Source organism: Lithobates pipiens, unplaced genomic scaffold (genome assembly GCF_037356315.1).
Source record: "Lithobates pipiens isolate NorthernLeopardFrog02 unplaced genomic scaffold, aLitPip1_a1.2 Scaffold_8, whole genome shotgun sequence".
NCBI classification, from domain to species: domain Eukaryota; kingdom Metazoa; phylum Chordata; class Amphibia; order Anura; family Ranidae; genus Lithobates; species Lithobates pipiens.
This window is the reverse complement of record NW_027507903.1, coordinates 498,559,970-498,575,476: the sequence shown is the minus strand read 5'-3', so window position 1 is coordinate 498,575,476 and position 15,507 is coordinate 498,559,970. Positions and strand designations below refer to the sequence as shown.

General features: G+C 42.7%; 1 protein-coding gene across 1 annotated transcript in view; it reads left to right on the top strand.

The window, feature by feature from the left end:
* Positions 1 to 15,507, top strand: part of WDR91 (WD repeat domain 91) — an 86,212-nt gene that overhangs the window by 32,911 nt on the left and 37,794 nt on the right. Inside the window, exons 5-8 of the mRNA XM_077469188.1 lie at positions 2,162 to 2,244; positions 7,301 to 7,419; positions 7,820 to 8,006; positions 10,792 to 10,947. Of these exons, the coding sequence (XP_077325314.1) occupies positions 2,162 to 2,244; positions 7,301 to 7,419; positions 7,820 to 8,006; positions 10,792 to 10,947 (545 nt within the window). The remainder of the gene's footprint in view (positions 1 to 2,161; positions 2,245 to 7,300; positions 7,420 to 7,819; positions 8,007 to 10,791; positions 10,948 to 15,507) is intronic.

Here is a 15,507-nt window from a genome sequence, read left to right as displayed (position 1 = left end):
TAGTTATTTTTTTAGGTTCACCGCCAGGTTTTTATAGCGCTAGGTACCCCGATATACTACCCAATAATGGTTTTAACCCCCTGATTGCTGCTAGTTAACCCTTTCACCCCCTTTCACCAGCGATCACAGTATAAGTGTCACTGGTGACGCTGGTTAGCCAGTTAGTTATTTAGGTTCCCCGTCAGGTTTTTATATAGCGCCAGGGACCCCCATATACTACCTAATAAAAATTTGAACCCCCTGATTGCCCCTAGTTAACCCTTTCACCACTGATCACCGTATAAGTGTTACGGGTGACTCTGGTTAGTTTGTTTTTTATAGCATCAGGGCACCCACCATTTATTACCCAATAAAGGTTTAACCCCCTGATCACCCGGCGGGTGATATCAATTAGGTTTTAGGGTCAGGGTCTACGTCGCCCCAGGCAGCGCTAGGTTAGTGCCAGTACCGCTAACACCCACACGCAAAGCATACACCTCCCGTAGTGCTATAGAATCTGAACAGATCAATATCTGATCTGATCAGATCTATACTAGCGTCCCCAGCAGTTTAGGGTTCCAAAAAAACGCATTGTTAGCGGGATCAGCCCAGATACCTGCTAGCACCTGCGTTTTGCCCCTCTGCCCAGCCCACCCAAGTGCAGTATCGATCGATCACTGTCACTTACAAAACACTAAACACATAACTGCAGCGATCACAGAGTCAGGCCTGATCCCTGCCATCGCTAACAGGTTTTTTGGTAGCATTTTATATTTAAATCCGGAAGGCAGTGCTTGGTTTTCGGGGTTCCGTACGTGGCTAGGCTCCCAAAAAGTCCCCCACATGTGGTATCCCTGTACTCGGGAGAAGCAGCAGAATTTATTTTGGGGTGTAATTTGACTTCTGCCCATAGCATGTGTGAGCAATATATCATTTAGTGACAACTTTGTGCAAAAAAAAAAAAAGTTTGTAATATTCCCGCAACTTTTGGCAAAATATAAAATATTCCATGGACTCAACATGCCTCTCAGTAAATAGCTTGCGGTGTCTACTTTCCAAAATGGGGTCATTTGGGGGGGTTTTGTGCTATTTTGGCATTTTATGGCCTTCGAAACTGTGATAGGTAGTGAGGAGTTAAATCAAAAATTTGCACCCTTAGAAATCCTGAAGGTGGTGATTGGTTTTCGGGGTTCCGTGCTCGACTAGACTCCCAAAAAGTCCCACACATGTGGTATCCCCATACTCGGGAGAAGTAGCGGAATATATTTTGGGGTGCAATTCCACATATAACCATGGCATGTGTGAGCAATATATCATTTAGTGACAACTTTTTGTAAAAAAAATGTTTTTTTTTTTTTTTGTCATTATTCAATCCTTTAGGACAAAAAAAATAAATATTCAATGGGCTCAACATACCCATCAGCAATTTCCTTGGGGTGTCTACTTTCCAAAATGGGGTCATTTGGGGGGGATTTGTACTGCACCTCAAGAAATGAGATCGGCAGTCATAAATTAAATGCTGTGTAAATTCCAGAAAATGTACTCTATTTTGTAGACGCTATAACTTTTGCGCAAACCAAAAAATATACGCTTATTGACATTTTTTTTACTAAAGACATGTGGCTGAATAAATTTTGCCCTCAATGTATGACTAAAATTTAGTTTATTCGATTTTTCTTATAACAAAAAGAAGAAAATATATATTTTTTTTCAAAATTTTCGCTTTTTCCATTTATATCGCAAAAAAAAAAAATCGCAGAGGCAATCAAATACCATCAAAAGAAAGCTCTATTTGTGGGAAGAAAAGGACGCAAATTTCGTTTGGGTGCAATATTGCATGACCGCGCAATTACCAGTTAAAGCAGCGCAGTGCGAAATTGCAAAAAGACCTCTGGTCCTTAAGGTGTTTATTGGTCCGGAGCTGAAGTGGTTAATATCCCTTTTTAAAGCTGATTGGCCATCAAAAATTGCCAATCAATTTGGTATAATTCATGCTGCCCCCCTTCCCATTCCCCAAATTTTTGCTGGCATGTCCAAAATAATGACATTTATCAACAGATGATGAAACATAATAGTAATGTCTATAAAGCATATTAATTTGCATAATCAGTAGCCAAAAGTTAAATGTTTCATTCTGACTTCTTAACCCTTTATTCTTTTACTTTTCTTAACCTGCCTGCACCTGTCCCAACTATTCTCAGCTTTGAGATGGAATGTCAGAGAATTCTACACATTCAGGAGGAGAATGAGGCACTGAGACAGAAGGTCAGTATATGTGGGGAATAATTGGAATGAAGTCTACTTATCTATGGAGAAGTATTTCACTAAGTGGTTTTTCAGCACCAGTCTTTTAAACACTTCACAGTAGAGCCTTACTTATCAGAAGTGTATCTAAGTATTTTTTCCCAGAACTTATTCTCACAAATCGCTTAAGCCGTGTACACCTGGTTGGACTTTCCGGCAGACTAGGACAATGGGTAATTCGTTTTTCCCATATCACTGGAAAGTGATAACCAATGCCAGTTTTTCCGGCTCTGAAAGAGTGTTCCAATCCCTCACTAGGTGTGGGCTCCAGTGGACTCCACCCCCCCCCCCCAAAAGCCCGACGGACCTAGAAATAAAACATGTTTCAAGTCTTTCTGACGGGCTCGAGTCGAAAAAATCAGTTTGTCTGTATGCTAGTCCAATGGACCAAATGCAACACAAGGACAGCTATTGGCTACTGGCTATTGAACGTTCTTCCTTGTTTAGTCCCGTCTTGCGTCATCACACTCAAAATGAACGGACTTTCAAAAGGACTTGGTCCATTCATGTGTGGCCAAGTTCGTTCGGAAAGTCCATCGGACTTTTGGCCTTTCCTCTGCTCCCAGGATATTCACAAAGATCCTTGCACCTCTTCTTGCCCTTCTAATAACTTAGGGCACCCAGGTCACAGGTTATCTAGACTACCTAGTTCTAAAGGATCAGCTATTTGCAGATGTCCACGGGACAAATCGGATGCTTCAACCTCTAAAAATCTGCCCCCCAACCTTCTCTTGGTTTATACCTGGGCCTAATTCTAGGCATAGCCCAAGCAAAATTCTTTCTTCCATATAACAAGTTACTCTCTCTGGCAGACGTTTTACATGGGACCTTAGATGAAAGAGATGCCCCTCTCTGAGATTCTCCAATGAGTTATAGGCTTCATGACGGCCTCCTTTTGAACCTTGTTCTATTTCCCCATATTTTGAAGGCCACTTCAACACAAAATGTTGTTGGTATGGAACAAGTGTATGCTCCATATCTGCGTGAGCCGGTTGGGAGTACTAGCTTTGTGGTACCATGTGACAACAATCTTTCATATTCTTCATGTCTGCTATGCAAGTCTTCCATAAGCATGTGGGAAAAATGTGTTATGGTCTGGTAAAACCAAGGTTGAACTTTTTGGCCATAATTCCAAAAGATACATTTGGCACAAAAACGCTGTACATCACCAAAAGAATACCATACCCACAGAGAAGCATGGGGATGGCAGCATCATGCTTTGGGGCTGTTTTTTCTTCAGCTGGAACAGGGGCATTAGTCAAGGTAGAGGGAACTATGAGCAGTTCCAAGTACCAATAAATATTGGCACAAAACCTTCAGGCTTCTGCTAGAAAACTGAACATGAAGAGGAACTTTATCCTTCAGCATGACGACTCAAAGCATACATCCAAATCAACAAAGGAATGGCTTCACCAGAAGAAGATTAAAGTTATGGAATGGCCCAGCAAGAGCCCAGACCTGAATCTGATTGAAAATATGTGGGATGATCTGAAGAGGGCTGTGCACAGGAGATGCCCTTGCAATTTAACAGATTTGGAGTGTATGCAAAGAAGAGTGGGCAAATATTGCCAAGTCAACATGCTGATAGACTCATACCGAAAAAAGATTGAGTGCTAAAATAAAAAGGTGCTTCAACAAAGTGTTTAAGGGTAGAGGTCGACCGATATGGGTTTTTCTCTGGCCGATGCCGATATTTAGAAATCATGGTGGCCGATATATAATGCCAATTTTTTGGGGCCGATATGTTAGGCCGATTTTATTTTATTTTATTTATTTATTTTTAATCCCCCTTGATCTAACACACCTTTCCCACTGGGGCGTTTTTTAAGGCACTTTTGGGCTAAAAATAGCGCCTGTAAAGTGCCTGCAAAATGGCTCCCCTGCAGTCTGTGTGAAAGACAGAGTGCTTTCACACTGAGGCGATGCGCTGGCAGGATCTTAAAAAAAGAAAAAAAAAGTCCTCCAAGCAGCACGTTTGGAGTGGTGTATACCGCTCCTCCACCACTCCTGCCCATTGATATGAATGGGCACCACTGCCGAAGCGGTGCTTCATGGGCGCATTTAACCTCTTCCTTGGCCGCTAGCTGGGTTATATGTGCCCCACTAGCAGCCAAATAGCACCGCTAAAATGATGGTAAAGCGCCGCTAAAACTTGCGTTTTACCATCAACGCCTGCCCGCTCCAGTGTGAAAGCAGCCTTCATAAGTGATACAGAAAATTTCTTACATTTAAACATTTATTAAACAAAACAAACCTCCAATCAGTTTACTTGTATGTATGATCTAGATTAAAAAAAAAAAAAAACCTATATATTAAATAAAAACGGGTAGTCAAAACTTTTGGACAAAAAATAAAAAATGGACTAACTTTACTGTTTTTATTTTATTTTTATTTTTTAAATGGTGTATTTTTTTCCCAAAAAAATGCATTTGAAAGACCTCTGCGCAAATGCCGTGTGACATAAAATATTGCAACAACCGCTATTTTATTCCCTAGGATCTCTGCTAAAAAAAAATATATATAATTTTTGGGGGTCTAAGTGATTTTCTGGCAGAAAATACAGGATTTTTACTTGTAAGCAACAAGTGTAAGAAAAGTATTTAAATGGTTAAACTGAGAACTTCTACACAGAGATGACTTCATTCATTCAGTGTAAACATTGTAACATTTAGTTCTTTTCTTGGCAGTCTGCCCAGAGAGGAGGAAAGTGTTGCTATGACAACTCAGCAACTCACACTGACTTCTTACAGAAGTCATTTCAAAGTCCCGCTGTAGAATCGGCTTTTTATCAGCAGAATCGGCCGATGCCGATTATTTAAAAAACGGCAAATATCGGCCGGCCGATATATCGGTCGACCTCTATTTAAGGGTGTGCACACTAAAAGATTGTTGTACAGTTTATAGGTCACATTTAATGGTTGAAAAAGTTCTACAATTATTTATCGTTGTCTCATATTTATTTTTTTTACATCGCAGAAATCTGACCTCGTAACGGGTGTGTAGAATTTTTATATCCACTTTATGAATATTAAGCTTGTGTCCTGTACGGTAGGATTAAGCCAAAAGGAATTTTTACTTGTAAATTATATATATATATATATATATATATATATATATATATATATATATATATATATATATATATATATATATATATATATATATATATTGGCGTACAGGACAGAGTGCTCTCCCCCTCCTATACTGTGTTATTCTACATTGCTTACTGCAAAACTGAGGACTCCTAGCGTGGTATAGGGCTAAAGAGGGAAGCCCTGTGTCCTCTAAAGTTTTGCCAAATGCATTCACGGGTGACAATCTTTATGTAGACATCAAGGATCTATTTTGACAATCAAGCACACATTACAGTGCCATAAAAGTGATCACCTTTGGCTTGATAGCTGGGAGCTAACTGAAGAAAATGGTAACAAGCTCATAACTTCTGTAGGCCCTTTTGTTGACCAAGACCCTTTTGGTTACTCCATTGACTGGAGCCTTCTGTGCCCTCAGGCAAGAGTTTGTGGGTATATAGATGTGTGTAACACACCAGTATATACTCCTCCGCTAATGGATGGGTGAGAAATTGCGTGAAAAAATATTTTAATACATTTTAATAAATGGGTTGCCGCTCTCAAAAGGTGAATGTGCCTTTTTTGAATGTGAAAATCAATGTAAGAACGCTGACCAATGCTGAAAGTGCTAACACATCATTAATATTATGCAATAAATGACGATATTAATGATAATACATAACTGATTAGAGTTCATAAATCCTTCATATAAGTTTCAAAATCTTCAAGTGAAGTTTCAAATTTTAATTGTGCAGTATAAAGTGCTAAAAAAAACAAATATTCTGTGCAGTCTGTGCTCCCCTCTGTGTGCCCTCACTCACCAAACATAATAGACTTCCATGACAGAAGTCACAAATGCTTGTGTGGGTGGCTGGGCTCTGTTGTCCCATGTGCTGTATCACAGATTGTAGTGTAGATTTTTCTCAGTGTACCGTCATATGATATGAATAAATGGCAAAGGAAGCGATATAGCATAATTCCGTTTTATTAACCATTAAAAAGAAAAAAACAAATCCACTCGCATGTTAACACTGTAGCAAGTCTAAAAACATTTAACTTGCGTCTCGCCGGCCGTAAATGATTTCGCCACCTGCGGTCAACTGAAGCATTTCGTCCCTCCCATGAGATGGTATCAAAGGATGCCCCCGGGTGGTGGTATATGCAAGTATATAGAGTCAAACTCCTCCCTTACACACCTAATCTGAATGAACAGCTCAATGACTACTAAATTTTGTCATAGCCTGTTCCTGTGTCTGATTCTAAAGGTGCACTAAGGTTCACCTCTTCTGAATCCTCAATCTTAGTACTCGCAGAACTAAATATTTTTTTTTTTTTTTTTCTTCATGGCCTTTTCAATTTGTTTGAATTGGTTTTTACACTTGCTGCAATGTTAACGTGTGAGTGAATATTGTTTTTGTTTATGGTTAATAAACTGTATTATGCTAAATCGCTTTCTCTGGCATTTATTAATATCCTATGATGGTACACTGAGAACAAACTATGCTACAGTCTGAGATACGGCCTGTGGGACAACAGAGCCCAGCTATCCACACAAGCTTTAATAGACTTCTGTCATGGGAGTCCATTATATCTGGTTAGTGAGAGGGCACACCGAGGGGAGCGCGGACTGCACCTGGCACTTTATACAGCACAATGGAAATGTGAAACTGCACTTGAAGATTTTGAAACTTATGAACTATTAAGGATTTATGGACTGTATCGAATCCGTTATTGTTCTGCATTGATTGTCATTTATTAATTTATTGCATAATGTTAACGATGTGTTAGCACTTTCAGCATTGGGTTGTGTCCTGAGGCAACCTATCTCCATGGAAATAAGATAACCAAAAAGGATGTTTTTTGTGACGTTTTGTTTCAAGTGACTATTTAAAAAAAAAAAAAGTAATTGTGAATTGTGTGTTTTGACCCCTGTCTCTGTTTTTTAGATCTTTGCTCTTCAGGCGGAGGCTCACAGACTGAGAAAAGAAGGTGACGATGGCCCCATAGTGCATCACAAGCTGCCTCATTATGTCTCCAACATGGATCGGCTGGGGGACTCTGAGCTGTAAGTGAAGTACTGGTGAGATGCAGGTTTAGTTACCTGTTAATTTTATTCATCTAGTTTAGCATTAAGTAATCTGTGCCTAACAGTGTACACTGGGCACTGATTTTAGTGCCTATCCCCGCGTGTGCTTACAGTCTTATGTTACTAATATAGATGTAAGGACGAGCATGTACACACATACACACTAGTTTAGATTTGATTTCACCTGCTTGCTTGTTTTGGATCAAGCAAGGAAACTAAAGTCCTTTTAAAAAAGTACTGGGTGGGACGCATACAAAATATAAAAACAGCATTCATAGGAGAAATTAAACCCTAGACACCAGTGCTACAAGACTAGCATACTAATCATAGGAAGCTCCAGATGCTTCATAAAGGATTTGGTGTTTTTTATCTTTCATAGTAACATGGTATCAAGTCAAAGGCATGCTGGATCAATGGTCCAGTCCCAAAAGTCCTCTGGATTCCTCTCCTCCTTGCTCCCCCAGAGTAAAAAAGCCGTGCCTTCCAGGCCTCCTCCAGCTACCATATCCTCGCCAACGCAGAGTTCCACTGCGCTGCCACTTAAGAAGGAGCCACCAAACAATCAGGTAAGATACAGATGTAAATACTGCTGGTCCAGCCCTTTAAGAACCTTTAATGTTGTGTTTTTTTTTTGTTTTGTTTTGTTTTTATGACCTCTTGAGTAGGCTTTTTTTTTTTTTTTTTCCTGCAGTAATTAAGGAACAGACTAAGGCCTTGTTCACACTATGGTGCAGAGATGTCAGTTTTTTCTGTACGTGTTCTGCAAGGGCTCAAGAAAACGATTCTTTGTATGCCCTGTTCACACCACAACGTGCAGATTTTCTCTGTGCAGGAATCTGCAACATGTATGCTGTCTTCTGCAAGGAAAAAAAATTGACATCATCATTGGTGTCAACAGGGCACATAAGTGACGTGCATGAAAACTGATGTCTCTGCAAGTGACATCTGTGCAGTTTTCTAAGGCAAACTACAGTCGCCAGTAGTTATAATTTACTATAAAGTTAAGTGTTTATGTTCCGTTTTTAACCGCCTCAAGTTTGATCTGATTCTGACATTTCTCTCATACATGTAAAAATCTGCATTTAAAAAAATATATAAATAATTGCTAGAAAATTATTTGGAATGCCCAAACATATTATAATAAAAAAAAAGTGTATGTGTATAATAATAATTATATATATATATATATATATATATATATATATATATATATATATATATATATATATATATATATATATATATATATATATAATTATTACACACACACACACACACACACACACACACACACTATTTTTCCCCACAAATAGAGCTTCCTTTTTGGTGGTATTTGATTACCTCCTGTGTGTTTTTTTTTTTTTTTATTTTTTTTTTTATTTATTTATTTTTTTGCGCTATAAACGAAAGAGCAACTACTTTGAAAAACAATCTTTTTTTTTTTTTTTTTTTTTTTAAATGTTTGCTATAATATCCCAAAATTAAAAAAAAAAAAAAAATGTCTTCCTCAGTTTAGCCCAATATATAGTCTTCTACATATTTTTGCTTAAAAAAAAAATCCAATAAGCGTATATTGATTTGCACAAAAGTTATAGCGTGGGTAGATTTATGGCATATCATTATTATTTTTTTATTTATTTTTTTTTTAATTGGGACTGCGATATTGCGGCTGACATATCGGACACTAATGTGTGACCACTGACATTTATACAGCGCTCAGAACTAAAAATAGCCACCGATTACTGTATAAATGTCACTGCCAGAGAAGGGGTTAACAATAGGGAGCGATCAAGGGGTTAAATGTGTTCTCTCCTGGAGCATGTTCTAACTGTAGGGGGGTGAGACTGCCTGGGGGAGGAGACAGTTCATTGTTCCTATATACTAGGAACAAACGATCTACGATCTGTCTCTTCTCCCCTGCCAGAATGGGGACACAGACAGACACACACACAGACACATCCCCAGTTCTAGCTCTGTCAGGAGCAATCACGGTTGCCCAGTGAACATCCTGGGGCGTGCGCATGCCCCTATACCCCTTGAAGCGGCTGCCGTAAAGCTACAGCAATTTGCGCAGGGGAGCCATTCTGCCGCTGTCAAGCGACAGTGAGCTGTCGGCAAGTGGTTAAATTGTGTACGCACGTGGAACGGTGCCTAAAAATTTCTATAGGTGACACTTTACAAGCCTTTACCGGCTACTGGTTTAGATTTACACAGGAGGTCTGGCACTAGACTTGCTGCTCACTGTGACATTTGTGGCAATACCTCACACATGTGGTGTGATCACTGTTTACATGTACGTGTGGGTCTTATGAGTGCATTCCCATTTACGTGTGAGCACAGGTGGGCTTTATTTATTTATTTTTTTTACTCTGTACCTTTAATCATTTTTGATCAACTTTAGTGTTATCACAAGGGATGAACAACATCCCTTGTGATGATAGCATAGGGCATGACAAGTCCTCTTTTATGGAGAGAGAGCTGAGGTCTTTTAAACCCCATACTTCAAACTAAACAAATGTGATTCTACTAACCAAATAATAAATATACTTGACTAGACAGAGTAAAATAGCTGTGCCTGGGCTGCTGCACATGCCACTCCACAATATAGATAATAGAAACAGTTCGGCATCATGGTATATTAAAGCTTGAAACGTTATGTAATCTATTGTAGATCCGTCAAGACATAAAAAGGAATCCAATCCAAAGCAAGCTTGATGTGTTTCAGCCCTTTCTCAGGCCTTGGTCATAACAAACTGCAGCATAGAACAGCTCACAGTAGATACAACACCTGTGTACTGAGAGCGGGGTCAAACGGGAGAAATTAGCCCCATGTGTTTTCTCTGCATCCAGACAAGCACAAGTACGAAACTACAGACTAAAAAAGAAAAATAAGTTTAGAAAATATAAGAAAAAAGATATGAGAAAAGAATACACAAATGAGATAAAAAAAAAAAAGTGAGCACTGGAGAACCAGCTGCGCACAAGTACGAAACTACAGATGGGCTCATATAAAGGGCATTATTAGAATCAAAGAATACTCTGCCTGATTTTTCATTCTAGGGTTAGCGCTATCGGAAGATAAAAATAGCATAGGATAAAAAGGTATCAGACTAGGAATATAGATATCCACGCAACGAGAGAGCATATTATGAAAATGAGAGCCAATCGGTGGATATGCTGTGTACCCTCACTAGTGTTTAAAGGTTTTTCGATTTTTTTGTTTGCTGTGTATCTTTAAACAGAATGAACACAGCCACTTTGCTCTACCTTGCTGTTATAATGTATAGATGGTTTAGTTTTCTGTTATATCATCTGATCAGTATTTAATAATGGTGCTTTTCTACCTTCAAGGCCCAGAAAACTAAAGAGGTGCTCAGCCTACCCAAGGAGGTGAAGAGCGTGCAGAGTGCTCTTGGTGTGCCCAGTGCCAGCGATCCGACCTTATTGCAACAGAGACAGCGACGGTTGCAGGAGAGAAAAGAGCTCCTCGCCAAGACACAGTCTCAGGTGAGCAGAGGTCATCTTTACCTGACTCTTTCGTGGCTGATATTCCAGCCATACCGTGAATGTTGTCAAAATTACTGCTCCCAGATATGAACACATGGATGCATTCAATAAAAATGTTTATACCAGCTGAACATGAGCTAACGTCTGAATGAAGGATGATATGGATGCCACAATTACTTTACCGGTTTCTCAACTGTCCAGTATGGCTTCCACAGCCTATATTTAGAACCATAGACGGCCAATTCAGGGAATTATTATGGAAATATGGCCACTCTAGAATTAAACTTGGTACGCTCCAACTCTCTAAGGATAGAAGTGGTCTTGCGGTCCCTAATGCCAAATTATGCTATCTGGCCTCCCAATTACAACATTTTTACGGATGGCTTTGAGCTGATTGAGGATGACCCTTCTCAATGTATAATTTTATCCCATTTTTGTTAGACACCACCAGTGGAATTGTTGGTTTGGGTCAATTTCAGGCTAAACGTGAATTCTCATCATTCTCTGTTTCATGGCAGTGGGAATCTGTTGGGATATATTTTTCTCATATAAGGTATACGCAGTACATGCCTGTTTGGGATAACTCACTGCTATCTGAACTCTGTAAACGTAGGGATTTTGTTTCTTGGAGGTATCACTCATTCATATCTGCTCTCGGATCGGTAGAGGTGGGGTGGGGTGGTATTGATTGCCTTTTCATGTTCTGGCAGAGAGGTACCATATGTCTCCATAAAATGTTTTTTTTTTTAATACCTTCAGCTTTACATTGTCGGTCTGCTACTTTTCCTCTGAAATGTAACCCATCTTCTGTTCTCACCATGGCAGTGTTTACCTCTTGTTCCAATAAGGGACTGATAGCTGACTTGTACTCTACTTTGCAAACAACTGTTAATGCCCAGGTGTAGATAAGTTGTAGATGTTGGTGGGAGGAGGGTTTAAATCCGTTGGAGGATGACCAGTGGCAACCGTCCCAATTGTTTTATTTCTCTTTCGTTCATTGACACACAGCATCTTCATCTTGACCTTAGGGTTATATCACCCCTTTAGGAGAGGACTAGGCAGAAAGTTTCAAAAACGGCAACACTTGCACAATACCGCCCACAGGGCGGTCCTACTGGCTATAATCCCTCACACTGCATCCAGCAGCTCCGTTATTTTCTGCCTAGTGTAGAAGGACCTGGCTCCCAGTGGGACCATTGGTCCTGGGAATTATCTTTTTTCTGCATTTGTGATTTACAATCAACAGCTGGGCTGGGTGACAGGCTGGATAATGTAGATCCTGGTACTCTCCCCAGCCTGGCCATCGAGCGTGAGCAGGTCCTAGCTATGCGCTTGGTCAGCCAGGACATGCCCCGTCTGATCCAGGGGCGGCCAGTGAGCTATATGCTCCAGGGCACCCATATGACGGGGCTACTGCTGTCTGTGTCACAGTGTGCCATGGCCAACAGCCACCCCGTACTGCTCAAGTGATGGGTCTGTCTGTGTAATGCGTCCAGCAGTCCCTGCAGGAGGGGTAAGTATGGTTCCACCTGTCTTCTCAGGATGGAGCAGCTGAGCATGACATCCCTGTTATTGCAACTGGTTCCCCTGCACCTGCGGTGCCTATGGACGCTCTGTCGGCAGTCCTGGAGGCCTTTGTTGGCAGGGTGGAAGCGCTGTGTGGGCGCAAGGGGGGTAAACTCCTCCCTCCCCCCTCACCGTCTTCTAGGGGAAAGCTCTGAGTCAGACTCGGGCCCCGCTGTGACAGGCGGCCCCTGTTCTGACTTATCGGAGGATGCAGATCAGGACTGTTCGGACAGTGAGGATGATTCTGTGTCCGGGTCAGCGCAGGAAAAGGTGCTTGTGGGAGCACTTATTACAGCGGTGCGGGATACCCTAAAAATGGAGGCTACGGCGGGGGCATCTACAGAGGTGTCGGTCCCTTTCAGGTCCCACAAGGTGGCCCGCATGGCTAAGGGATTTCCTTACCCAACTTATTTACAAGGAGTGGGGAAAACCGCAGTCCCGAAAAGCATAGCGGTGCGTTACCCCTTTGAGGAGAATCTCCTGAAAAAATAAACATCTCCGATTGTTGACCCCTCCCCCCCCCCCCCCCCCCCCGTATCCAGGTTAAATAAGATAACCACGATTCTGGTAGAAGGGACTCCTGCTTTCAAGGACCCTGCCGACAGAAGGGCCAAGACGGTTGATCGGTTACTGTGGTGGAGTCAGCATTGCGGGCGGTGTTAGCCACGACCCTGGAATCACAGACGCTTACTGAATGGGCAAAATTGTTGCACCGTGAGTTGGAGAAGCAACAGGCTTCTGCATGGCCCCTCTCTGCGTGGAGCCTTAAGTATGTCTGTGATGCGGCCTTAGATACAGCCCCCTTGCTCTCAGTATCAGCAGTAGTGCTAAGTCACCTGATTCGGCTGAAATGCTGGTCTGCGGACCAGACATCTAAGAAAGCACTGGCGGACTTGCTCTTCCAGGGTGAGAGGCTATTTGGAGCCTCACTGGATGACAACATTAAGAATTTTATGGGGGGGTAAGGCTACGTTACTCCCACAGTCCAGAAATGGGAAGAAGCCATGCCGTAGGCAAGGGCCCTCCTTTTCCACTCAGAAGCAGATTTTTCGTCCGCCCGGGTCGGCAGGTAAGCGTTCCCAGTCCAACAATGTGCCTGCTGAGGGACAAAAGTGTCCCTGGTTAAGCAAGCCAAACAAGCCAGCGAGCAAATCTGTTACCACATGAAGGTTTGCACCACCCGACTCTCGGGTGGGGGGGATCATCTTCGTTAGTTTGCAGCCCGGTGGACCTCCCTACTTTCCGACCAGTGTGTCTGCGAACTGGTTTCCTCAGGATACAAGATAGTTTCTTTCTTGTCCACCAAACAGATTTTATTTTTTTATTTTTTCCCTTCATCCTTCATCATTTTCCGGCTCGTCAGGAGGCCCTGTTTGGGGAAGTACAGGACCTGCTGCTGCGCAGGGTGATAGTACCTGTACTGACACCAGAAAGGTTTTGGGGATTCTACTCCAATCTGTTTGTAGTCCCAAAGAAGGAAGGGGTCCGTCTGGTCCTGGACCTCAAAGCCCTCAATATCTTTGTGAAAGTACAAAGGTTTAGGATGGAACCGATTTGCTCAGTAGTCGCTGCACTCCCATCAGGGGGATTTTCTGGCATCCCTGGACATCAAGGACACATACTTGAATGTCCCCATATGCATCAAGCATCAGACGTTTCTGCGATTTTGCAGTCGGGGATGACCACTACCAATTTGTAGCTCTCCCTTTTGGCCTGGCGTCGGCACTGAGGGTCTTCACCAAGGTGCTAGCCCCAATTTTGTCTTTGCTAAGGCAGCAAGGGATCGCAATCGTGGGTTGCCTGGACTACCTCCTCCTGAGGGCAGCTTCCTCCTCAGAATTAAGGGAGAATGTGGCAATCACCATGCAAACTCTTTGGGAGTTTGGTGGGGTACTGAACCTACAGAAGTCGGTATTGGTGCCGACGCAACGCCTGGAGTACCTGGGCCTGCTTTTGGACTCCTCAGAGGCGAGAGTCTTTCTTCCTTTTGACAAGCTGCAGACTCTTCAAGCTGCGGTGAAGTTGTTGGTGTCTCGCAGGGGGTCGTCGCTGCGTTTTTCCATGCAAGTCCTGGGTCTTATGGTAGCCACTTTCGAGGCGATACTGTATGCTCAATTCCACACTCGAGTCTTGCAAAAGGAGATCCTGTCAAGATGGACATATCTCCATTTGTCCCTGGATTGTCAAATCTGAGTGAGCCAATTAGTGGGGGACTCCCTGCCCTGGTGGCTGAGGTTGCTGGCTGTTCGGTCCGGGAAGTCGTTCCTTCCTCCTTATTGGACAGTGATCACAACTGACACCAGCCTGACTGGTTGGGGGGGGGAGTTTGGGGCGTACAGTCAGCCCAGGGTCCGTGGACCCAGGAAGAATCCTGCCTGCCGATCAACGTGCTGGAACTTCAGGCAATCAGTTGGTGCCTCGCCACATGGTCACAGAGGCTGCAGGGGCATCCGGATCCAGTCGGACAACGCCGTGGTGGTGGCGTATGTCAACCATCAAGGAGGAACAAGGAGCTTGGCTGCAGTACTGGAGGTCGCGGGGCAGAGTGCCGCATGCCTTTTCTGTCGGCCGTGTACATTCTGTGCGTAGAAAACTGGCAAGCAGATGCTGGACCAAGGGGAATGGTCGCTACACCCGGATGTGTTTTGGCTCCTTTGCCTAAGGTGGGGCACGCCAGATGTGGATCTCCTGGCTTCTGAACTCAATCAGAAGGTACAGAGGTTTGTGGCCAGGTCAAAGGATCCCTGGGTGAAAGCGGAAGATGTGTTGGTGGCTCCATGGGGGCATTATCAACAAATTTTATGGTCCCCCCCCCCCCCAGGCCGAGGGCATTCCGGTAATTCTGATTGCTCCAGATTGGCCTCAGCGTCCGTGGTATGCCGACATAATACGAATGGTGGTGGATGTTCCTTGGCGACTGCCGATGCAAGAGGACCTTCTGTGGCAAGGTCCAATACTTCAGCCTGCTTTAACAGCATGGCTGTTGAAAGCTAG